At 36.1% G+C, this 26621-nt stretch overlaps 1 protein-coding gene and 1 long non-coding RNA gene across 2 annotated transcripts; one reads left to right on the forward strand and one right to left on the reverse strand.

Moving 5' to 3' along the window:
* Window positions 1–1039: 1039 nt before the first annotated feature.
* On the reverse strand, window positions 1040–4316 carry LOC131532498 (uncharacterized). Its single transcript, XR_009268913.1, has 3 exons — window positions 3243–4316; window positions 1518–1607; window positions 1040–1392 (listed from the first exon to the last, which is right to left on the reverse strand). It is a non-coding gene; the product is annotated as an uncharacterized LOC131532498 (long non-coding RNA).
* A 16686-nt stretch (window positions 4317–21002) lies between these two features.
* LOC131532485 (uncharacterized) lies at window positions 21003–26621 on the forward strand. The gene is made up of 5 exons (XM_058764175.1): window positions 21003–21123; window positions 24658–24984; window positions 25404–25463; window positions 25613–25873; window positions 25974–26621. The coding sequence occupies exons 1-5, from the start codon at window positions 21075–21077 to the stop codon at window positions 26111–26113; spliced, it is 837 nt and encodes a 278-aa protein (XP_058620158.1). The 5' UTR covers window positions 21003–21074; the 3' UTR covers window positions 26114–26621.

A 26621-nucleotide genomic window follows, 5' to 3' on the forward strand; every position in this document is an offset into this window, starting at 1 on the left:
TTGTGTTTTAGCTTTAAAGCTGACTTTTAAAACCAGATGTGATCATTTCAAACAGGTTTAAAAAAGAATGACTGAGAAGAACTCACGTGAACAAATTAACAAATTGAAAGATTCTGGGCCTGTCCAAATACTCACACTTGCACTTACAGTCTTGCACTTGAACCCTTGTCTACTCACGTGACGTATTTCCTGTATTTGGCCCAAGTGAGCATGAAGACCACAAGTGTGTGTAGAACATTTCATTACCTGATGAGACACACTTACAGTGTTGAATAAATGCAAGTGTTTACAGAGTTTTGTTTTGATTTTCTGGAGCAGTATTTGAGGCTGGAGGCTGATGACGATCAGTGAAATGCGGTTTTGATATCTTTTGCTTTCAATTAGCTAGTGTTATCAGATTGCCATCTATGTCACTTGGAGTGATTGACATCTGTTTAACAACCTTGCAATTGATATAAAAGAAAAGCCAGTTTCACTTGGCTAATGCAGGAAATTATTGCAGAATAATATAGCAAAAGTTACATCCCAAATCTCCATTTATATGAATACAGCACTAAAGCCACGCAGTGAGGTGTAAACTTCTGCATGGAGTAATTGGTGTAAATTGTTCTTATTTAATTTAAGGATCTCATTTTTGTTATTTAGCACTACCCAGACAAAATAAAAGTATTTTGTATTTGAGTAATGTATGTATGCATATAAAGGGAGATATGGGAAAAATCTCTTAGTATGTCAGTGTGGCCACTAAACACCTTCTACAACTAAATAAAAAATTATATTTAGGTGTTTCTATACACAGTGAAACCTCACTGAGATATAATATTTACTTCAAGTCCCCCTGAGATTTTAAGTTCATATTTCAATAATTTAACAACACAGAGGTTCACAGTTTTCTGATGTTGCTTAATGATCACATGACATGCAGGTAAACAAATAAAATATTTTCATTTTATTTTTTATTTTACATTTTAATGATCTAATAATTAAACTGAATGATTTAATGATTCAATTAATGAAAAGCGAATGATTTCAGGAAACACATAAAGAGCAAAACTTTAAAGGCATGGAAATGTTGACAGTATGAAATCTGTTTTGTAATCATCCTTTTAATAAGAGATGGAAAGCATTTCATACAAAGTCAAGAAAAAAAAGTGAATTTCTAGTTCATTGTCCTCTTCATCATCATCCTCATCATCATCCTCATCATCCTCCGTGAGTGAGTGAACACAGACGCACTGAACTCAGGACTGGATCTGGTCGGGTCTCCTCAACAGAGAGAGGAAAATCCAGGTCTGTTCACCACGGGGAAGTTTTCTGTGAGGGTCAGTGACCGCACCAGCTGCACCGCCCCAAGGACGGCCCTGGCCAAATCCATTTCTATGAACCCACTGGCTGTAAATTTAAGAGAAGATAAAAATTACAGCTTAAACACGGTGTATTATTTATTCTGGAACAAATGAATTAATAAATTAATACCACGTTCTTTCAACATAAAAAAGAAAGAAAGTAAGACATACTCCCACAGAGCAAGAAGACAGAAGTCATCATCTTCCAGACAGCAGAGAGACAGAAGGACACTGAAGAACACACGCGTGTGACTGCAGACCCTGTTCAGAGACATTAGTTACTCATGTTAGCAGTATAGCGCCATCCAGCGAGCTCCAGTTTAACTTCAGATTTTAATTTCTAAAGTCAGATAGGGTCAACAGCCGTGTTTCCAATAGCTGTGTTTCCACTGTACTCTCTCCCCTAAAACTGACCTTCACAGGAAACTTTCTACAAGCCATTACTCACATCTAATTGTTGATATAATGTTTGACTGCACACTGTAAGATATAATGTGCTTGTCTGCATTAACAGCCAAAAACCTAATTACTATGAGATTCAAAGTCCATACCATATTATACCATAACAAAAACCAAAAATAAATGTGTGTTGTATAACCCCCGATGGCTGTTCTGCACCAGAGAATATCATTTATGTTGGTTAAAATCCACTTTCAAGAAGATCTGCATTTTTTCATTTTTATTTATGGAGAAAATTCATGGTAAGTTTGTAATGATTAAGTGGAAAACACTCATTTAAAATGATAAACAAAAGTTAAATAAAAATGATTTTTTTAACATGATTATTTTGAACAAATAAGCTTTTGATTACTTATTATAACTTTTTATATTGATTAACGGAATTTCCAAAACAGAAATCCGTTACACAACATAAAACAAGACAAACCACTTTGACAGGTTTCTGTTTTATAATAATTAATCTCTTGGACCCTGCATCCACTGAAACGGACATCAAATGATTTTTTTTGTTTAAACCAATAAAATTTTATGTTTTCATAATATGATCAATGCCTGATCAACCAATCATCATGAAGATTTGACTCTTAACTTAATCTGATTGAGCTACAGGCATCACACAAGAGAGACATGACTAACATAAGGAGACGAGAAGAGGAGGAAGACCACATTTTACCTTTTATATGCAGATTTATGCTAATGGTAGCCTCATCAGCTTGCACCTATTATAAAATTAAGACTATCAAATGATAATATTCGAAGTTATTTTGAAGATCTTTCAGAGTTGCAGAACACAGGATTTAAAAAAAAAAATGTAATGTCCATCGCAACACCAGGTCTCGAACGATATCAGCAGGAACCTCATGAATTAGTTGTATAACAGGTTGGGAAATTTGTGGAAGCATTTCTAAGCTAAAGACAGAGCTACAAATTCTAATGTTAATGTTTTATGAACATTGATGTTAATTAATGAAATTAATATTAATATGATTTCATTTATGTCATCAAAATGACTATAGCCTGTCAATGAACTTTCCATTGGTTGTAGTGAGAAACAGCCATATATAGTGGATGTGAGATCTGTGAATACACAGCAACACACACACACACACACACTGATGCCTTGATATAATGCACACAATCATATATTCATCAGCAAGTAACCATAAACCCATTCACATACACACAAAGACATTTATACATATACTCAGATTCACCCACTTCAACTAACAAAAACGATCAAACATGTTTTCTGAGACTTCATATCATCTTAATATTTAGATACAATAAACAACATATAGGCCTATTTTGTACACAAATTGTATACAAATATTTTGTACTTATTTTTCTACTTTCTCTATCTCTCTATCTATTTCTCTATTTCCACTTATTAACATTTTATGAAAGTTTTAATAAATAAAATATAGTTTATTGACTCACTTGTTGTATTGAAGTTTTGCATGTTCGATGTGATTCGAGAAATGAACTCCAGCTGGAAGAACAGTGCGGGAATAGTCTACTTCGTCCAGAGCTCAGAATAAGCAATATAGTACTAGAAGAATGCTTCAAACTCAAAAACGTAGGAGAGCAAAAGGGAGAAAGAGGAAAAGGAAGAGGGCCAATGTGTAGGGGACATGTTTATTGGTCCAATTTGTTCAAGTTAGCCAAAACCCGTCATATTTCCCCGCCTACCTACCTCCACCCTAAACCTTCCTCTTACAATAAAGGAAATGCAGTGGTTGATCAGAGTGACAAAAAGTACTGATGTGGTCGTGCCTCGCAGCCGCAGCTGTGCTTTTCAGCCTCAACCCAAGACAGGATCATGACACTCGGAGAGCACTTTTAAAGTTTTAACCACTGACCTCATCAGAGTACTGAAAAATGTGAAGCAGAAAGATAGTCAGAATAAAAACATGACCAACTTGCTGCAAAACAATAGCACACCCCTCGTGATTCAAGTAAGTTTTAAGATGTGATTAAGTTGTGTGAGATTCCTCTCTTTTCCCTTGTTCTCTACTCTCTGTATCTAATAAAGGTTTCTCTGACTTGCATCCCAATCTTCATGTCTCTGACTGACAATATGTCGAAAATATCTGTTTGCTGTTTTACTTCTTGTTCAGTATGGAGCATCCAAAAGCCAGCACTCACTTAATTTCATTCAGCACTTCCCAATTTGCCCTTTTAGAATATGGAGAAATTGTTCTTCACACTCACTTCAGGGCCATAATTTATTCAGCACTTTTCTCAATAGGTTCTTTACAGTGTTTGAATTGTGTCAAAGCTCATGGGGGGTCCCCCTAACCAGACCTCCCCCCACACGCCCCCTTCAAAAAAAAAAAAGTAAAATAAAATAAAACCTTATATAAATAGGATTCATGGTAACACTTTATTTTGATGGTCCCTTTTGAACATTCTGTTGACACTAAGTAATGTTGCAACTACATGTCAACAAACTCTCATAAGAGTATTAGTAGACTGTCTGCTTCATATCTACTAACTCCTTATTGTGTTGGTCTCCCAACAGATATTCTACTAAGTATAAGTAACTTTGCAAGAACATGTCAACTTAATCAAACCCTAACCCTATCAGTCAACTAATACACTACTAACACTCTAATGAGAGTCAGTAGAAATGTAGGTGCAACATTACTTATAGTCAATAGAATGTGTTAAAGGGACCATCAAAATAAAGTGAAACCCATATTTTTTATCCTTTCCTTGTTATCATTCAGAAAACCTAATTCTAAGATAAAAGCTTATTTTACAATGAACAGTGAATTAACGATAATAACAATAATCCTCGATAATAAGATGATTTTGCTGAGTGTGTTGCGCTGCAGGACTGCTGTGGACAGCTGACTCTGTGACAGAAATTAATATTTTCCAACAAGTTTAAAATGATTTTTACCCTTTATGGGCATTTTTTCCTTTGTAAAGCCATTTTTTTTCTAGAAGTCTGTCAAATTCTTACATTTAATCAATGAGGTCAATTTCAATAATAAGACATTTGGGGCTGTTACCAAACAAATAAAATCATTATCAACAAAATTAATCTTTTCAATGCAGAAGAAACACAGAAGCTGCATCTGAAGTGGCATTTACACTCATTGCCAAAAATATCGGCACCCTTGGTAAATATGATCAAAGAAGGCTGTGAAAATTAATCTGCATTGTTAACCCTTTTGATCATTTATTAAAAAAATTCACAAAAATCTAACTTTTCATTGGATAATAAGAATTTAAAATGGGGGGAAATATCATTATGAAATAAATGTTTTTCTCAAATACACATTGGACACAATTATTGGCACCCCTAGAAATTCTTATCAGTAAAATATCTCTGAAGTATATTCCCATTCATATTCACAATTTTGAGCACTCCAGGGTGATTATGAACATGAAATTATCCAGCCATGGCTTCCTGTTTCACTGAAAACAAAGCCCAAATTCCCTTAATCATCCATCACAATGAGAAAGACCAAAGAATATATTTCTGATGTGCAGCAAAAGATAATTGAGCTTCACAAATTAGTGAAGTGGCTTTAAGAAAAGAGCTAGAGCAGTGAAAATTCCCATTTCCACCATCAGGGCAATAATTAAGAATTTCCAACCAACATAAAATGTTAGAAAACTGCCTGGAAGAGGACGTGTGTCTATATCGTCCTAATGCACGGTGAGGAGGAGAGTTTGAGTGGCTAAAGACTCTCCAAGGACCACAGCTGGAGAATTGCAGAAAATAGTTGAGTCTCAAACAACACCTACATCACCACACGTTGTTTGGGAGGGTTTCAAGAAAAATTCTCCTCGCTCATCCAAAAACAAACTCCAGCATATTCAGTTGTCAGACACGACTGGAACTTCAAATGGGACTGGCTTCTATACTCCGATAAAACTAAAAAAATTAGCTTTTTAGCAGCAAACACTCAAGATGGGTTTGGTGAACACAGGGATAAAAAGTACCCCATGTGTACAATGAAATATACTGCTGTTTTTTTGATGTTGTGGGCCTATATTTCTGCTGGAGGTCCTGGACATCTTGTTTAGACACATGGCATCGTGGATTCTATCAAATACCAACAGATAAAAAATCAATAAGTGACTGACTCTGTTAGAAATCTTATAATGGGCCATGTTTGGATCTTCCAACCGTACAATAATCCAAACACAAACCTCAAAAACAACACAAAAATGGGTCGCTGAGCACAAAAGCAAGCTTCTGCTGGCCATTCCAGTCCTCTGACCTGAACCCTGTAGAACATGAGTGAACTGAAGAGAAGAAGCTGTGAATCTAAAGGGTCTGGAGTGATTCTGGATGAAGGAATGGTCTCTGATCTCTTGTCAGGTGTTGTCTAACCTCATCAGGCATTATAGGAGAACATTTAGAGCTGTTAAACTGGCAAATGGAGGTTTCAAAAAGTATTGAATAAAAGAGTGCCATTAATTGTGGCCAATGTGTATTAGAGAAAAACATTTATTTCATAATGATATTTCCCTCAATTTTAAATTCTTATTATCCAGTGAAAGGTTAGATTTTTGTGAATTTTTTTTATAAAAGATCAAAAGGATCAATGATACAGATTAATTTTCACAGCCTTCTTTGATGATATTTACCAAGGGTGCCGATATTTTTGGCAATGAGTGTAGATGTGTTTACACACTGTTTAATGCAAGACATGAATGCATTTAACCAGCAGTTACAAATAGATAATGTTTTGATATTTTAATCCTAAAACATTGAATACTGATATTTGAAATTATTTTAAAAACAACTAACTATAAAATATTCAAGTACATTTAAATCCAGGTATAATCAATTTTTTTTTTGCATGTGCAGACTAATTCTTGTGTTATGAATCTATAAATGCATACTTTCACAAAATAAATTATCTGTATTCCTTTTCTGATTTTTATACATGCATGACAAATTTGTATTTGCTGGATCATGAATGAAGACACGAGGAGTCCAGGGTGGAGATGAGGAGTGTTTTATTAATGGCGTTTACTAGCCACGTGTCAGATGAGAAGTACCAGAGAAAACCACAACCGTCTCTCTGCCTGCTCAAGCATTGACATACGGCTCAGTTCTCAGGTTCTTAACACAAACATAGGAGGTAGTTCAGCCTTGCATATAAATACTGTGATTATATGTAACAGTACAAGAAGAATAAAAACTGAAAATATCAAAAGCGTATGTTCCCACATAAATAGCTGTCAAATCATCTGAACACACTTCATAAATTTCTTATTTAACATTTATGTACTACTCTGAAATTAAGTTGACAAGCACATTTTTAACCAATCAGACGAGGGGAACAATATGGGCCACAAAAATACTTTAAAATATACAGATTGATATAAGAAATCAGCAAAGCATTAAATAAATTACACATTACATTTAAAAAAAAAATAATAAAAATTGTGCACATAGAAATACAGCAAAACTTTACTGTGCCCTTTGTCTTTTTAGGAATGAAAATACATTCATACTTTCATACAGCAGAACAGCAATGATATTTGATTCATAAGGCACACAAAACTGGAAAGCACTTATGAAAATCTGAAGCTACAGCTTTCCTAACTACTATGCCACAAGAGTCAAACTAAATTATGGTTAAAAGACACCCTGATGATATTTATGAATAAATGACTACATCTGATAGTTTGGCAGGTTCATGGCTTCACTCTGAAATTATTGACTCTTATTTTCTGGAATAACTGCATTGGCTTCTATGGCAGTGAAGCTGTGTTGGAAAGTCTAGTGCAGACAGCTTCTGTTGCAATGTGACAACTGTTGCGTCTGGTGTTCACACAGTTTTACTAAATATGATCAGATTCCAATCAGATATGCACAAAAAAACTAATCTGGACCAACTGTATGAATAAGGCTCAAGTATGCATCATGTTTTGGCTGATAAAATCAATTATCTTTGTTTAAAAACCGCTGATGATCGGGGCTGACTGTATCATGCCAGTCATGTGTAATTAATGCAATATAATTTTAAGAAAATCAAAAACAATAATGCCATTTCAACAACTGTTGCCTGTTCAAGAGGTAAGTCATTGCTTTTACTAGACTTCATTAGCAATTAAAACATTATAGAGGAGCTTATTGACAGTTATTAATGTATAATTAAATCTAAATAAAGTTATGTGCAAATACATTTTTTTTGTATACAACTGCTTTAAATTTACTTTTTTTTTTTTTTGCGTGACTAGTAGATCCTAAAATAAACAGCAGCTGAGTATAATAGTTTGGGCTCTGTTGTTAATGTCAGTGTTAGTGTACCAAATAAGTGGCTTCCCTGCATTGTTTACAGTATTGCTTGGGAGAGATTGTGTTTCTTAAAAACTGACATATAGGCCTGTAGCTAAAGCATTTTACAGCATGAGGAAATGCAGTAAAATGCTTTTTTTTCAGATTCTGAATCTGTAAAGAAAACAACAGAAAACTGACTTTAGTGAGGCTCAACATGGAAAAGCACAATATCCTTTATGAAAAAGTCATGTGACATGAAAAGACCAGAGGAAATTCCTAAACCAGCGAGGAGCTTCATACCTGGAGACAGCAGCAGTTCATCAGCCTGCTTCAACATCAGCTGCTGACTCAGGTTCCTGACAGGCAATTCAAAAAATACAATTACAAGACGCAAATCAAATCAAATGGTGCTGAAGAGAAAGATAAATTTACACATTTCAGGTTTACACATGTAAACCACGTTCTTTGACATTTTAAACATGCAAAAACAGGCAAATAATTTAGTAAACATATCCAAATGCACCGCACTATTTAAGTTATAATAGGCCATCATTCTGCTCATAACTGTTCAGATTTGTTTCAGGTAATCTGATCACAGTTACGCTTCTTCTAGACAGAGAAATAGTTTAGAACTGAACATAACTAGAAAAAATGTACTCCGTCTATAGAAATTAAGATATTTTACATTACTCTTAGCTGAGTCCTATTATTAGGAGTGAAATACATCTAATTTTTACATTGCTGCATTAGGAGCAACTTTCAGCTTTAAGATTTTTGGCGAATATGGCTCCAAATCATTATGACATTAGACAACTCAATTCCATCAGTGTAAGAAATTTAAGTAATACTTGCCCTCATGCATTTACACATGAAATAAACCCCCAGGACCACCAAGATGAATACAGCCGAAGCAATTAATACATATATCCTTTGGCGTTCAGAGGAGTCGGGAGGTTTAGAGATGGACGGTTGTGTCGGCTCTGTGCTGGAGGAAAATTGTGGTTCTGTGAGATACAACAGGAAGAGAAATATTTAGAGGATTATAAACCATAAATCAAATGACCCTTCACTACGTACCACCTTAAAACATTACTGACCAGTCCTACTTTAGCAACTTTTACCATCTGCCAAATTATTAGAAAAGCCTCGTCTACGTGTCTAGTCACATTAGTGAAATTTTGCTGGAAAAAAAGGTCCGCTGTCTATCATCAAGAACAATGTTTGAAGCACAGCTCACACAAAAGCCATTTTCAAATCAAGCAGGTTTCTGCAGGTCAGTACAACAAATTTGCATGACCAACTTTTTTTTTGTAGTCATGCGAAACTCCTGAATTTGCAGATTCCTACTGAAATAACTGGATTTTGCCTGTGAATTTACGTCGAATGCAGGGCTGGACTGGTAATCTGGCATACCGGGCATTTTCCCGGTGGGCCGACAGAATTTATTTTTTTTGCCAAGGACCATCACGAGCAGCCAGTGGCCCATTGGTTTGTCTCCTGTATTGACAGCGTAAACCACCCAATCACAATGCGCTATAGACGGAGCCATGAAGTGTTTTGCTCCGCCTATAAAGAACACTTCACCCCAACTTCTTCCTCATCGGCTTTTCCCACGTTTTCACAGCAGCTTTATCAAGAATAGACTTGCTCTGCGGTGAGTGATGCGGCGTAAAGAGCCAGGAGGAGGAGAGGAGAGCAGGTGAATCGGTAAAGTGCTTGATAGAGACTCGCAACGGAGGCAGGCATCTCCTGTGTGCACGCGACATTAGTGCAGAATACGCAAACACTTCTTAACCCCTTAACTGTCACTCACAGTTTTGAACACAGACATGATAGTGCACTATCCAAACTTAATTTTTTATAATTCATGAATGAAAACATTTTCCAACGTGATTTTGATGTACCATTTCCATGGTAATGCAATGTCTGATTTTAAAATGGGTTTCAAAGGATGAATTTTGAGATTTTAAGTTTTCTACTGATAAATAATTTCTTATGATTTCTAAAGCGTGATGGAGAAAAAGGCAACTAAGAAGACTTTCTGTGACAAAGGTCAGAACTCCGGTTATGATGTAGATTTTTCAGGTGCACTCTTGTCATAAATTAGTCTATTACTTTTCCTACATAATTTAACAAAAAAAGTGGTAAAATACCTATTTAGGAGTCTTAGACCTTTCCAACGATATATAGTTTGTCATGATTAGATTAGGATTTAATTGTAAAATAGTGAAGTAAACGTAGGCGTCCCACAGGGTGGACGGTGACAGTTAAGAGGTTAATTAAATGTAAATTTGTCCACCGCGATTTTTTTGGCCAAGTCATGTCAAGTGCGTTCATAGAGGTTTCCATGGGCTAATGCGAATAAATCTAGATTTAAATTCGAAAAGACATGATATTGTCAGACCTGAAGTTTTTTATTATCCAAAACAACTAGATGCAATGATACATATCTACACTACCAGTCAAAAGTTATTGAACAGTACGATTTTGAATGTTTTTTAAAGAATTCTCTTCTGCTCACCAAGCCTGCATTTATTTTATCCAAAATACAGCAAAAGCAGTAATGCTGTGAAATATTTTTACTATTTAAAATAACTGCTTTCTATTTGAATATATTTTGAAACGTAATTTATTGCTGTGATCAAAGATTAATTTTCAGCATCATTACTCCAGTCTTCAGTGTCACATGATCCTTCAGAAATTATTCTAATATGCTGATTTGCTGCTCAAGAAATATTTATTATTATTAATGGACTTTGATGAATAGAAAGATCCAAAGATCAGCATTTATCTGAAATAAAAAAGCTTTTGTAACATTAATACACCATTCAAAAGATTGGATTCAGTATGATTTTTGTTTTGTTTTTTGGGAAAGAAATTATGGAAATTAATACTTTTATTTAGCAAGGATGCTTTAAATTGAGGATGAGGATAAAGACAAAAGATTTCTATTTCAGATCAATGCTGTTCTTCTGAACTTTCTATTCATCAAACAAACATGAAAAAACATTATACTGTTTTCAACATAATAAATGTATTTTGAGCAGCAAATCAGCATATTAGAATGGTTTCTGAAGGATCATGTGACACTGAAGACTGGAGTAATGATGCTGAAAATACTGTTTTGATCACAGGAATAAATTACATTTTAAAATATATTAAAATAGAAAACAGTTATTTTAAATAGTAAAAATATTTCACAATATTACTGTATTCAGACTTGGTTAGCAGAAGAAATAATGAAAAATCTTACTGTTCAAAAACTTTTGAATGGTAGTGTATATCACATACATATATATATAGTGACGAGTCGGTTGCCCTCCCCCTTATTGTCATCACCACCCCGTCCCTTATTCGCCGCCCTTCACCAGGCTCCCGACGGGAGTGGGTGTGAGAGAGGAGGGGCGTGGGAACAGCGAGGGCTGGCGGCGTGTGATGAGGCACAGCTGGACTGAATGAAGCCTCATCACCGCCGCTGTTTAAATGCCGAGCGCGCCTCTCCTCGAGAGACCGGTCTCTTCCCCCGCGCATGCACGCTGGTGTCCTCGTGGGTCCAGGAAGGGTGCGTAGAGGGACTTTCACGCCACCGGAGATGTGAGCTGCAGGACCCGCGGTCCGGACGAAAGCCGCACCCGTATTACGGCCGTCGGGCCAGGATGCCGGGTCGTACGAGTCCTGCCAAAGGTCGTGGACCAAGAGGAAGAGCCGCCGCTAGAGAAAAGCCGCCGCCCCTCACGCCCCGGACCAGAGCGGGAGCGCGTGCGGCCACCGGGCTCCACCCCTTACCTAGACCCTCCCTTCCAGAACACTGCCCTCCTTCACAAGCCCCGCAGCACGACGAGGACACCAGATCCCCCTGTTTCTTTTGGACACTTCTTTCCCCCTGGACACTGTATTTTATTGTCTTTGTTTAATAAAAGCCTCTCCGAGACCTGACACCACACCCACTGTGTCTGTCGTTGGCTCCTCCCGTCACATATATACATACACACACATACATATATATATATATATATATATATATGAGGTGGGCCACCAGGACCAAAAAATGCCAGGGCCGATTTTTTTTGTCCCAGTCCAGCCCTGGTCGAGTGGTATGTGTAAATATGACTGCAACTGAACGAGAATCTGTATTTGAAAAGGTTTTTACACAAATTATCCAAGAAATAATGCAAACAAACCTTTTTTCTTTTTCAAATTGTTAAATACATCTCGAGTTCATTCAGTGGATCAAATGATGAGTCTTTACATCAAGATCACCTAAATGTTATCACTCATAATTGTTTTCAACAGGCTTTTGCAAAAACCATTTGCCTGTTTGGAATCATAGTCTCGGCAGTATTCATTCACATCACTGTGTAGTTTATATCAATATTTCTGAAAAAAAAACATCGGATAAAATGCTTTGCAATGTCACAAGTCATTACAGCTCACACAGGAACTTAATTTTTATGACTATATGAGCACAATCATGACCATTTGTATTATTTTCCTCACACTCCTGATTCTGGAACATTACAGGCAGACATTATAGTAATACACCTACTTTTGACAATAAGTGTAGCATTCTTCGTGGACAAATTGTTGTCAGCGATGATTCTTGCCTCATAGAGTCCGGAGTTATTGCAGCGGACATCTAGAAGAGTCAAGCTTCCTTCTTCAGGTCGCAGCAAGACTCCCGGTGTTTCCACGACGCTACAGTCCCCACAGTGTCCACAGCGACAGTACCGCACAATCACCGTTTTCTGACTCTCTCTTGTTAGGGTTATAGTCACTTGCTCTGCTCGCTCCAGTCCAGCACTTTCGAAGGAAATGGTAACGTTTTGTCCATCAGCTGCCTCCAAACTCAACCCTCCAGCACACAGCACACCTGTTTGGGACAGAAAGAACATTTATTATGCTTTGTAACAAGCTGTCGTCTTATTTATTCCAACAACCCCAAAGTAAAAGTACTATATTTGGCATTTCAGTCTTCAGAGCACACAGTCTGCATAGGGCATACATTTAGTAAAGCATTTTGTTCGTTTTCATTCATTTCTAGTCCGATTAGAAAGTCCTCCACACTGAATTAATTATCCATAAACCTCAAATAATATGCGTGCACCGATGGATTAAAGACATTCTTTACTGTTGCATCAAAAGCAGCATGTTAAATTGCATAAACATGCATCAACCAAATTACTTGAAGTGCTTAAAAAAACTATTTTGGCATTACTTCAGTGAAAAACATCGCAGTCTGACATACTCTGACTGCTAACACACCATCAACAATCCACGGTTAAACAGAAAGGGCTGCGTTTGACGGATCACACACACTACATATAGACAAATGTCATACGATTAACGCACAAATGCACAACTGTATTCTGGAGACAATCCTAAATCTCAACCCGCGGCTGCTTGAATCTATAAGCGACGTCCTGAAAACACACGCCTCACGTCGCGTGTAATAAGAGGAGTTGACAACTCGGCCAGTCCACACAAGCATCCTTCACTTAACCCCCATACTCTCTGCGTACCGGAAAGTAATGCGATGACAGTAGAAAAGGACATCTTTTTAACACCATTCGGTTCCAAACACGACCGCTTCCTCCTTTAGTCTGTCTTGAACTGAAACAATTCCTTCTTCTCTTGGTTAAAGGCGGATTGCAAACAACTTTTAGGTGCATAGCGCCACCTTCTGTACCGGGGTGTGCAACTTCAAGGCTTTATATACTTTACATAATTAAAAACAACAATAACAACAAACACATTCTATATACTATGCTCTAACCCTGTATCTTTAAGAAAATTAAAGCGAGCCTTACTACATTCCCACTTTATTTTTTCCATCTGCCCCCAAAATCCCCTTCAAACTCCATTCTTGTTCTAACTCCGATCTTATCTTGCAAGATTCTCCTTTCTGAATCATATTTTTTACATCTCATAATGATATGCTCCACATTTTCTGGAACATTACAATCATCACACTTATTATCTGAGATGCATTTTCCCATTAAAAACAAAGTTGATTTTAAATCAGCATGTCCAAGCCTTAATCTTGAAATAATCACTTCTACTCTTCTGCATTTCCCTTTAAAAGCCTTGATATTAATTGATTTCTGAATACTGCGGAAACCATATATATACACACACTATAAAACTGCCTGATCATGCACCCACTAGGACTGGTAGGGCATCGCAGCTTATTATCCTCTACTATCTAAACCTGTGTCACGAAAAAAGTTCTTTATACAGCCATGGGGCGGCCCCAATCTTGAGAAGAAGGGAAGCGCTTTTTCGATTGCTTTATGACTGGTCTTTTTGTACTGAGCATGCATGTTCATTAGGAATACTATGCGAAAAGACTTTTACCATTGTGTTTGTGATATTCCAGCGGCCAATTTCATAAAACTGATATTCAGAAAAATTATTTACTTAATTTAGACCGTCGATGTGAGCTTGTATCGTATAGGCTACTGTTTCTTAACCATTGCGCAAAAAAACTCAGGACAAAAAAAATATCACAAAACAGTCATAAAAATACTACGGACTATCCACTTTTTCTCCGCTTCCACTGAAACTTTTTTTATGTTTTGTTTTTTACCAGCATCTAATCCTAACTACCGAAAATGTATTAATTTTCAGGACTTTATCCCTTTTTAAATGTCAGTTTGTTTAGACACTACTACTTTGGTTTTCTTTAATGATCACGCACACAAATCAATTATTTTAATTACGTATTTTTATTAGCTACTAATAAACCTAGCTCATTTTTATTATTGATGTCAATATTAATTCTGTATGTTTTAGTAGCTAACAGATTCAATATTCTCGGATGGTAAAAATTCTTTACTTACTTGACTACGAAGGTACAAAAGACGAAAACACAGAAATGGCGCTTCGTGGGAGGAACTAGCACAAGGCTGTTGTAACCTTCTGATTGGTTCCCAGGCGCAGTTTTTAATCGCTCACGTCATGATTTAAGTGTAAGCCTAAACCATACCAAAGACTATAGAATATTTAAAATGTTATCTTAAAGAGACTTTCACCAGACTTGGAGAGTAGATGCAGGCTGGGTTAAAGTGCGCAGTGCATGTGTGAATTTAGCTTTGTCGTGTAAACAGGCTTGATTTTTCGTTAATATTTCACATATGGGGGCATGAAATGTCCTCCGTGCCGTCATCGATTTTCTTAAATAATAAAAATGTTATATTAATGAATACCACGTTGAGATTAAAACAAAACAAAATATTCAACCAAGTACACAAGAGTAGGAAATTATATAGGATGTTCTACTTGATATAGCCTGTGTATACCTCATTTTCCGCGTTCTGCTCCATTTCTCGCACAGCAGCGTCGTTTCAGTCCATTTCTTCTTTTTTTTTTAACGGCGGTTGTTGTCACTACTCGATCCGTACCGGAAACACGATTTGTACTGCGCATGCGCGGAAATGCGTCTACTTCCTGTCTGAAGTATGACGAAACAATTTACGGCAATTTTGAGTAGTTTTAATTAAACTGTTGTCATAATACTATTACTAATAAAAATGTAATGTTTGAACAAAAAATGTGATTCTCCTGATATAAACACTTTTTTTGATAAAATATATCAATTATATTATATTGATTAATCGATTAGATTTACACAAATTAAATCAATTAAATAGTTTACATTTGCTAGACTCTATTTGGGTAATACACGTGTATATAAGTGAGTGTTTTACATTACATTTTTAAATTTTCTAAAGATTTACTTGTATGTCTGCATCTAAGAAACACAGAAAATATATTTTTTCAAATTATTTATTTATTCATTCCTTTCCTCCCTCCCTCCCTCCCTCCCTTCCTTCCTTCCATCCATCCCTTCCCTCCCCTACAATTGCATCCAATTTATTCGGAGCCACCATCTTGTTCCGGAGTGTGGATCAATCAGTAGGTTTACAATCTAATTCTAGACGATGAGGAGGAAAAAGGGGTAATAGGTAGTGATGTTACGTTCTGTGCCGAGGCTAGGAGCGTGTGTCGAGAAATCCCATAATATCTAGTTAATCGCTGCACCGAGATGGGTATAAACCTTTTTATACAGTCTATGGTATAAACGAAGGTCGGAGCCAGCCTCTCTATATGGCTCTGGTCAGAGCCAGCCGCAAGTGGGTGGGGCTTAAGCTGCAAGGGGGTTGTAGTATCGGTTCACGCTCTCAATATGTGCCTGACAATATCTTTTTTTTTTTTCTACAAACAACTAATTTGCTCTCCAGGTTATGGATACCGAAGACCATAAGCATTTAATGTAATTGCATGGCATTGTAATGTTGTAACACTTTCTATGAAGCCCATATTTATAATACATTATAAGGGTATTTTTAAGGCATTATAATGAATGCATAATGAATTATAAAAAACCTTATAATATGTTATATAATCTTATGAATATTCATAAGAACAGTTTTCATGTATTATAATATTTACTTATTAGTGGTTATAGCTTTTAAGAGTATGATGATTTATAACACACAGTGAACACGTTGTATCCACTTATGTTACAATGGATTATATTTCTCATAGTTATAATGTATTATAAGTCTCATATCTTGCCACCTTTCTTATGCTACTTTAGCCTACTTAAAGCCATCAATGAGTATACAATAAGTATAGTAATAATAATAATAGTAATTTTTTTTCTCTCTCTCAAACAGCCATAAGATCAGATATCATTTTGATGGTACCCTTTAGACAGCTGTTGTTAAGACTTGGGTAAAGTTGGTTTTATATTCGCACATTCACAACATTCACACATTTCCGCGTTCAATAACTTGCTAATTATATGTGTAATAAAGTTATTTTTTTGCAAATTCTAATCAGCGACATCATTGTAACCTACTACATTTTTTTTCACAATCTTTCACAAGTATTGTTTTAATGGCATATTTACTTGCGAATGTCTGCTGAATGTCCAATGTAGTGTGATTAACAAAGTAATTGAATGCAATAGTCCGAATGTGCCAATATAAAACCAACTTTACCCAAGTGTTAAGTAACTGTAACTACATGTCTACTAGCAGTCATTGGAGTATTAGTAGTATGTCTGCTAAATATATGCTAACATTTTATTTTGATGGTTCCCCAACAGACAAACTGATATAACATTTTTTTTCAACTTAATTTATTACAAATAAAGGTAATAAATTAAGTTGAAAAAAAATTATTTTTTTACCAATTGTTACCAATTGAAGTATTTTTATTTATTTTTTGGTTGATCCAACTGTTCTCTTTTTACAGTGTAATTTTCTAAAGAATAAGGTACATTTTCAAAAGTATGAGAACACATCTCCTAACCTCCTAATCCACAATGTAATATAATTAAAACATGGTTTAAATAACATTTATTTTATTGAATACTAATACTAATAATAATCAATAATCAGTTTTGTGTAAATTAATGGTGAATAAACTAGCATTTTGTCTAGTGGTTTTTAAAAGGAATACTTCATTTAAAAATAGTAATAAAGTCTAATTTACTTGGCCTAATGTCGTCCCTTAAAATTTCTGGACACCATTTACTTGCATAGCATAGACCTACAGAGCTGAGAAATCATTCTTGAAATGTTTGTACATGTTCAACAAGAGAATAAAGTCATGCATATTGGATGGCATGGGGAGAATGTTTTAAATTTGGGTTAACACTAATGCTCATTGTGCTTGTTGTGTACCCACCAGGTTATGTTGGGAAGGGCAAGCGAGGCGAGCTCCGTGGAATTATTTACTCAAGCAATGCATCTGTGATTTCGCAGTGTCCACTGCATGCAAGTCTATTGTGCTGAATGAATGATTGTACATGATTTGATTAATCAGAAATAAAATCATTTACCCACCCTGAGATTTCAAATTAATACATTGATTTGTGTAACATGTTCTGAAGAACATTAGTCTGTCATTTGCTGTAATTTGATTTAAAAAAATATGCAGTACAGGCAAATGATAACTACATTTTCTTTACAGTACTCAACATTTTCTTTATGTATCACACATTTACCTCCTAAGTGCAATTGCATCTCACTTTAATGTTCCTTGGTAGGCTACTGTAGAAGAAATGTAGAAGTAAAATGTAATATCCAGAAATATGCTTATATTACTACAGTTAAATGATTTAAAATGACACCATCACGAAGCATGGCAAAAGGTGTAAAGACATGATTTCAATGTTGACAGTGAATGGTATTGGATACACACAATAATGACAAAACTAAGAATTTCAGAAATCCAGCCCTACTTGTGGCATAAGCTCCTCCCACTTGCAGGTTTCCGGGCTGCAGCGATAACTACATGATCATTTTAGAAGAGAATGCAGCGTCACGGTTGTCTGAACCAATGAGCATTAAGCTGTGTCGTCAGTCAGGCGTTTCCCATCATGCTTTTGATCAGCGCAGTCGATGGAGAGCCGCTTCGCCGTCGCGAGAGTTTTTTTGGCACACGTCAGCATGACATCAGAGCAAGGCGGACGTAACTCGGACACTTTTCTAACCGGCATGCACTTCGCGGTGGTCGGTTCTGCACAGATCTTGCTCATCTCAAACAAGCCTTTTAGCTGTAACCCTAATCAAACACACCTGAGCATGCTAATCAGAGTCTTCAAGATCATTAGGAAATCACAGGTAGGTGAGTTTGATCAGGGGTGGAGCTAAACTCTGCAGCAGATTGGCCCTCCAGGGAAAGATCTGAGGGACCCTACGCTCTCGGGGACTTCACGGATTGTAGTCCACAAGACCGACAGTTCACACTCTGTGGCGGTTCTAGCTTGTGTGGAGCCCTGGGCCCCTACATGAAATTAATTTGACATATTTTTATTTTATTTTATATAAATGTATAGCCTACATTTAAATTATTCAGGCAAATAAATATAAAAATACCCCCGCCAAACGGCACAACTGTACAGTTACAATTGTTCAAAAAAACCACATTGTTTAAAACTTTTTGTTTAAAAAAGTACATTACAAAATCACATTTTACTGTTATTAAATTACATTTAAGTAATTTTTATAAACATAGAAAAAAACATTACTGGTGTGCATCTTGAGAATTTTAACTGCTCATGCTGCATCATATTTATTTTCCAAAACTCTTATGGGCTAAACTGTGGATCATTTAGGCTGTCATTGCTTCGGCACAAAATATATTAAAAAATGTGTTTTTAAATCGTTGTTTTATGAGTGACAAAGTGCGTTTTTAAAAAAAATATATTTTTTTTAGTCCTTTACTAGTGTTATGAAGAATGACTGTCTTTCAGACTCTGGTTTCATTGATGTTTTCAGGCAGGACCCAAGTCTCTCTCAACACACAGAAAGATACTCGTTGTTCGCCATCTAGTGGTGTAATGACAGAATAGATCCTACAGAAAGAGTTACTCAATTCATCTTTTTAGTGAATGGGTTCAACACCTTGGGAAAATCAACATCCCCACAATATCATCTTCTGGTGCTTGGCTTATAAGGTCAGCATATTGGTGGTGGGTGTTTTGGAAAGTTATACAAGTAGGCAAAAATAAAATGGAAATGTCACATGATTTGTCTCCAATTTTTGGGCAAGAAGTATGAAATGAGATTTGAGTATTAGAGCTAAATCTAACATCCTGATCAGTTTCAGGAGTTTTGATTAACCTGCATGATGTTCTCTCCTCAGCAGATGATCGCTTGGAATACACTGATAAAAAATGAATGAAAACTTGGAAGTCATTCAAAAATATTAGAAGTAGCTGCTCTAAAATATTAGTTCTAAACATATTTGGAAAATTGAAAATGAATTTGTCAAAAGTGTGTGATCATGTCAAACAGGTTTAAAAAGAATTTAAATTTAAATGCATAAAATGTTTAAATTTTAATTTACAAAAAAAGACTTGAGAAGAACCTAAGCGAACAAACGTTTTGCTGAGATCTCGTGGGATGTTGCAGAAACCTTTCAGTGCAAGTTAAATATTAATAATAATGAAGTATTACTGATAGTAAAACATAAAGTGTTGCACTTTTATTGGTGCAAAGATTTTGTACAACATTTGCAACTACTCTTTATTACTTAATTAGAAGCACCACAATACCAAATTGTGTTATAGAACAGACATAGTTTATTATAAAATGCAAAGTATTGAAAATAAAATAAAAATCTGTGAACACTTCCAGTTTTGTATCACTATAAGTGTGTCCCATCGGGTAATGAAACGTTCTACCCACATGTGGCCTTCATGCTCACTTGAACACATGGGCCAAATACAGGAAACATGTCATGTAAGCAGACAAGTGGTTAAGTGCAAAGACCTCAAGTGTGAGTATTTGGATAAGCCCTATTTTGCTGTAAGCTGTAACTGATTTCATGGTCACTTCCTGGTGAGTTACATGTTCTCTGTCTGAACTTTTGTTAATCCAGTTTCCTGTTTCTTTTGGTAGTCTTTTTGTAGTTCTTTAGCTCCCTTCATTGATCGTGTTTAGGCGTTCCAGGAACTTACACAGTGACCCTCGAGGACCATCATGTAGTATTTTAGTCCAAATCAATGAGTGCAAAGTCCAAAAAGTCTCTGGTGTGGTCCTCAAGGTATTGCTTTGACGGAGGCAAATAGACCTTGATGTTGGATCTGTTCTTTGGTCAATGGGTGAGCTCAGAGATGAGAGAGTAGAGTATAGGATCAAAATGCAACTTTAATCAAACATGCAATAAACCAAAAACAAGGAACAGAAGCCAAGGAAACCCAGGAGCAGAACTGGAACTAGAAATCACAAGAGCAGAACTGAGGACAACAACATCCACAAAAGATGATACTCAACAAAGAACACAGGAAACACACACAGGGTAATGACTAACGAGACTAGACACAATCAGAGAGCAATGAGAGGAGGCAAAAGAACTACAAATAGACCACAAAAGAGACAGGAAACAGGAAACTAGACTAAACAAAAGTTCAAACAGACAGAGAACATGTAACAGAGACAAGATTTCACGTCATACTGCTCGAGTGAGCTCCAGATGCATCATCAAGATAGTACGTGTAAATGTTCATCAGCATGTGGCTTTTCATTGTGATTTTCATCAGTGGTAAAGGTAAGATGTAACCTCATCATGTTTTTTTTTTTTTTTTCATTAGATGTTAATTCATTTTCTCTGGTTGGTTAACTTAATGAAACTCGTTCAGTAGTAGTCAGTGTACTGTGTTTTGCACTCTTCTATTCTTCAAATATCATCAATGCAACAAACAAATTTCACAGTAAATTTGTTTAAGAAAACTTGCTGTTCACAATCACCGTTCCACAGTCTCGTATATAGAGTCAGTCTGCAAATGCTCACCTGCATAACCATCACTGTTAGTGTGAAAAGGCAGGTTAATATATTTTGTTCAGTTAATATTACTTCAAGAGTATAATGTTGTTTTGAGTACTCTGTTTCTAATCAGTTTATAGTCAATTGTAATTTGAACAAATGCATTTGTGGAAAAACTCAGTAAGTTCTACTATTCTTATATCATAAAACAAAGAAAAAATGCGTCACTTTAATGGAAAGAGTGATGATTTGAGAGCCGGCAGCAGTTTTGGACATTTTCTTTGTGGTTCAGAGGTGGGAGGAAGTCACACATATGCAAGTCCTTTAGGTTTCAAACATGCAGTGCAAACAATCAAGCGAGACAAGTGAATACAATTAAATGTTTAATTCTGTGGAAAACTAACGTATACCAAAAAAAAAAAAAAAAACCTATACATTTTAGAGCTAAGCTAAAAATGACTAAATATTTAACTTTTAATTGTGCACATTTTACCATTTTAAACACAATTCACTGGTCTAGAAATTAGCAAGAATTGCACTACTGTAGATAAACTAACTTCTTATGGGAAAGCCTTTCCCTTTGCTTTCTTTAATGTTTAAGCTGTGTGAGTGAACTTGTAGACAGATTTTTACAGGAAGAAGAGTTAGTGTTGTTCCACTCAATATTGAGGGCTTCAGACAGTCATTAGTAGTTGAAAAAGGATCAAATCTGAACTCTGACAAAATCAAATCATGAGACTGTTGGACTTGTTCTCAACTTCTTGTCTTTGTAGTGTGGGCAGGAGCATTTTCTGTTCTGATTCCTCTGTTGATAACTTTTCAATTGTGGGAAGTGAGCCATTCTACAATATTCACTTATACTCCAAAGCATTAATTGACTTTAAACAGTGATCAGTTCACCAGCAGCAGCAGCTGAAACGGCTCCCCACATCATGACACATCTTCCTCCATGCTTCAGTGTAGTAGAGATGCATTTATTATTGCATTTCTCACCAGATCTTCAAAATCATTCTGGAGCATCACTATGCAACTTGTATTTTATTGTGATTTATAACTCCACACAAATCTGAATGTTTTTCTGGGGCAGCAATTTATTTATTTTTTTAATTGTAGTGCATTTGCTTATTTCTTTCTAATTTTCTTGCTAGTAATTTGTGGTTATGAAGACCATTAAAAGCTTACCATTTAGCCATTTTGGACTTGGCTCAATTTTTGGGACTAAGGTAGAAATATACAAATAAATCACTTAAATACTTTCAATTAACCTTTATAGAGCACACACTTTGTTTGGAAATTGCATCTGGAGTGTTTGCTCATATACTTTAAAGTGCATATATTTGATCCTTCTTTTAGAGTTTTTAATAGTAAAAAGACTCTTAGAAAACTGACTCTGTACAACTTGTATTGAGGATGAAGTCATTAGAGGATATAGTTTTGACATGTTGCTTGTGATGTTCCTCATTTGTAAGTTACTTTAGGTAAATGTTGTCTGCTAAATGATTAAATGTAATGTATAGTTGTCAAAGTTGAAAGAATGCAGTCTTGTTGCTGGTTCAGATTATGATTTATACAGGTGCATCTCAATAAATTAGAATGTCGTGAAAAAGTTAATTTATTCTTGTAAGTTATTTCAAAAAGTGAAACTTTCATATATTTTAGATTCATTGCATGTAAAGTAAAACACTTCAAAAGTTTTTTAGTTTTAATTTTGATGATTAGAGCTTACAGCTCATGAAAGTCAAAAATCAGTATCTCAAAATATTAGAAAATTTACATTTGATTTTCAATAAATGACCATCCCTACAGTATAAATTCCGGGTATATCTTATTCTTTGAAACCACAATAATGGAGAAGACTGCTGACTTGGCAATGATCCAGAAGATGAACATTGACACCCTCCACAAAGAGGGTAAGTCACAGAAGGTCATTACTGAAAGGTGTGGCTGTTTACAGAGTGCTGTATCAAAGCATATTAAATGCAAAGTTGACTGGAAGGAAGAATTTGGGTAGGAAAAGGTGCACAAGCAACAGGGATGACCGCAAGCTTGAGAATACAGTCAAGCAAAGCCGATTCAAACACTTGGGAGAGCTTCACAAGGAGAGAACTGAAGCTGGAGTCAGTGCATCAAGAGTCACCACGCTCAGACGTCTTCAGGAAAAGGGCTACCAAGCCACTTCTGAACCAGAGACAACGTCAGAGGTGTCTTATGTCAGTGGTCCAAAGCCCTCTTTTCAGATGAAAGTAAATTTTACATTTCATTTGGAAATCAAGGTCCCAGAGTCTGAAGGAAGAGAGGAGAGGCACAGAATCCAAGTTGCTTGAAGTCCAGTGTGAAGTTTCCACAGTCAGTGATGATTTGGGCTGCCATGTCATCTGCTGGTGTTGATCCACTGTGTTTTCTGAAGTCCACAGTCAACACAGCCATCTACCAGGAAATTTTAGAGCACTTCATGCTTCCTTCTGTTGACAAGCTTTATGGAGATGCTGATTTCATTTTCCAGCAGGACTTGGCACCTGCCCACACTGCCAAAGGTACCAAAAGCTGGTTCAGTGACCATAGTGTTACTGTGCTTGATTGGCCAGCAAACTCGCCTGACCTGAACCCCATAGAGAATCTGTGGGGTATTGTCAAGAGGAAGATGAGAGACACCAGACCCAACAATGCAGATGAGCTGAAGGCCACTGTCAAAGAAACCTGGGCTTCCATACCACCTCAGCAGTGCCACAAACTGATCACCTCCATGCCACGCCGAATTGAGGCAGTAATTAAAGCAAAAGGAGCCCCTACCAAGTATTGAGTACATATACAGTAAATGAACAAACTTTCCAGAAGGCCAACAATTCACTAAAAATGTTTTTCTTTTTATTGGTCTTATGAAGTATTCTAATTTGTTGAGAGTGAATTGGTGGGTTTTTGTTAAATGTGAGCCAAAATCATCACAATTAAAAGAACCAAAGACTTAAACTACTTCAGTCTGTGTGTGTTGAATTTATTTAATACACGAGTTTCACAATTTGAGTTGAATTACTGAAATAAATGAACTTTTCCACGACATTCTAATTTATTGAGATGCACCTAATACCAGAATTTTTTGATTTGATTAAGAAACACATTTCTGCTCATTCATACAAATAAAATCAAAGCATTAAATAAACGCAGAAGTATCAAGGCAGTTTCAAATTTTGTGCTTCATTTAAGTTGTTCAAACAATTACTGTATGCTTCATTCTTGACCACAGAAGAAAAGAAGGCAAGCATTACAAACACAGACCAACAAAATATGACACATATTTAATGCATTTTCCTATTGTTTCAGATCTAGTGAATGGTGGATGGGATGAGGTGAAGACAGTGATGGAAGGAGATGCTCTCACTCTGCACACGGGAGCTCAACAAAATAAAGACAATATAGAGACAATATGGTTTTTTAAAAGTAGAAATCTTACCACCCGCATAGCACACATGAATAATGGGAAAAGTTTTACCCATTATGAAAAAACACTTGCTGACAGATTACAATTAGATCAAGAGAGTGGATCATTGACCATCTGTAACATCAGTACCAGTGATTCTGGAGTTTATGAAGTATCTCTCACCATCAGATTAGATGTCTCTGAGAGGAAGATCAAAGTTGATGTATATGGTAAGTTACAACCAGTAAATAATGCATTAATATTATCTGCTGAATGGTGCCTGTGCAGTCTCAGGAAAAAAAGGTACAAATGTTGTCACTGGGAAGGTACCTTTTCAAAAGATACATCTTTGTACCTTATTTACCCCTAAAGGTGCATATAAATAGTTTTATATATTTGTACCTTTTGAAAACTTACCGACCCCCCAGTGACAGTTTGTTTACCTTTTTTTTGAGAGTGAATTATAAGCAGGATAATCCACAGGTAGGTGTGCATTATACATGATATCAATATTCAAATATCATCATATTAGAACTATAAATAATGTTGTAGACAAAAGATATCACTTAATGAATAAATATCTGTTTGATTGGATGGTTTGTGCAAAATGTGGCTTTTAAAAGATGTACATCTTTTTCTCGTCCTAAAGCACCCGTCTCTGTACCTGCCATTGAGAGCAAATCATTGGTTATTGTGGACCAATCCTCGGGTGAGTCTTTTTAGTCAGTTCACTTGGTTGCCATCTTGTCCTGTAAAATTGTCATTGCTAGATGAGAGGGGCAAGAGCTTGTTTTTGTAAATCAACAAAATATTGAACTTTAATATTGAAATGTAACATTCAAAACAAATGTCTACCAGGTACTTCAAAGCAGCCACAGAAGAAGAAGGAGATCTGCTCTGTGTTCTGCTCAGTAAGAAATGATCGAGGTGTGTTCATCTCGTGGTATAAAGGAGGTGAAATGCTGAACCAGACCAGCAATCCTGATCTCAACATCAACCTCAGTTTATCATTAGAGCTTCATTATAATGATCCAGAGACCTACAGCTGCACGGCTGCAAACCCAGTGAATAACAAAACTGTCCGTCTTCACATGAAACAGATCTGCCCACGACAGGAAGGTACCAGAAGTCATTCACCACAAAACTCTGTTCCTACCACAATGCAAAGTGCAGTGGCCTTTTTTCTACAGGTGTTTATGAATACATCTCTCTTCTTCAGATTGTGTGGATTACTGTGGCGTCACTGAGGCTGTGGTTCGTCTGGTTCTGTCTGGTCTGGTGGGAATCGCCACGGTTGTGTTTCTGGTTGAACATCTGATGTTCTGCTCATCTCAAGGAAGAGCTGCTTCTTCTGTGTGATGTGACTTGCACAAGAGTTTGCAGGGTGTCAAATTTGACATTGGTTTGCAAAGCGTTACCATGAGGTACATGTGAGAAGCACGTCTTGGTTGCAGTATTCCTTATTTATTTGCTGTGGAGACAAAAGTATCTGCTAAAATAATATAAATTTACTACAGTAAATGTGACCAGCTTTGAAAATATAAAATACACTCAAACATTTATGTAAATAATTTAACGTAAATATAATTGTGTGTGTGTGTGTGAGTATATGCAATAATGTTTATGAATGTAGTAGCCTAATTTTTCTTATGTTTTACTATTGTAATCATTGATAATGTAGGCTATTAAAAGTTTTAGCTAAAACTTTAATACGCGTCTCAAATCAATGGGTATTGAAACGCGGTAGAGTTAGCATGTACAATTCTAATTAGCTTGAACATATCACAGTGTTTGACATGATAAATTCTTCACAATGTGTTGTTAAAGGGTTACTCCTCCCCAAAATGAAAAATTTGTCATTAGTCAC

Source organism: Onychostoma macrolepis, chromosome 23 (assembly GCF_012432095.1).
Source record: "Onychostoma macrolepis isolate SWU-2019 chromosome 23, ASM1243209v1, whole genome shotgun sequence".
In the NCBI taxonomy this organism is placed as follows: Eukaryota; Metazoa; Chordata; class Actinopteri; order Cypriniformes; family Cyprinidae; genus Onychostoma; species Onychostoma macrolepis.

Coding starts and splice junctions, on each gene's coding strand:
- LOC131532485 (XM_058764175.1), top strand. CDS start 21,075: ATGTTCATCAGCATGTGGCTTTTCATTGTGATTTTCATCAGTGGTAAA. Junction 24,985..25,403: donor GATCAAAGTTGATGTATATG/GTAAGTTACAAC, acceptor CTCGTCCTAAAG/CACCCGTCTCTGTACCTGCC. Junction 25,874..25,973: donor GATCTGCCCACGACAGGAAG/GTACCAGAAGTC, acceptor TCTCTTCTTCAG/ATTGTGTGGATTACTGTGGC.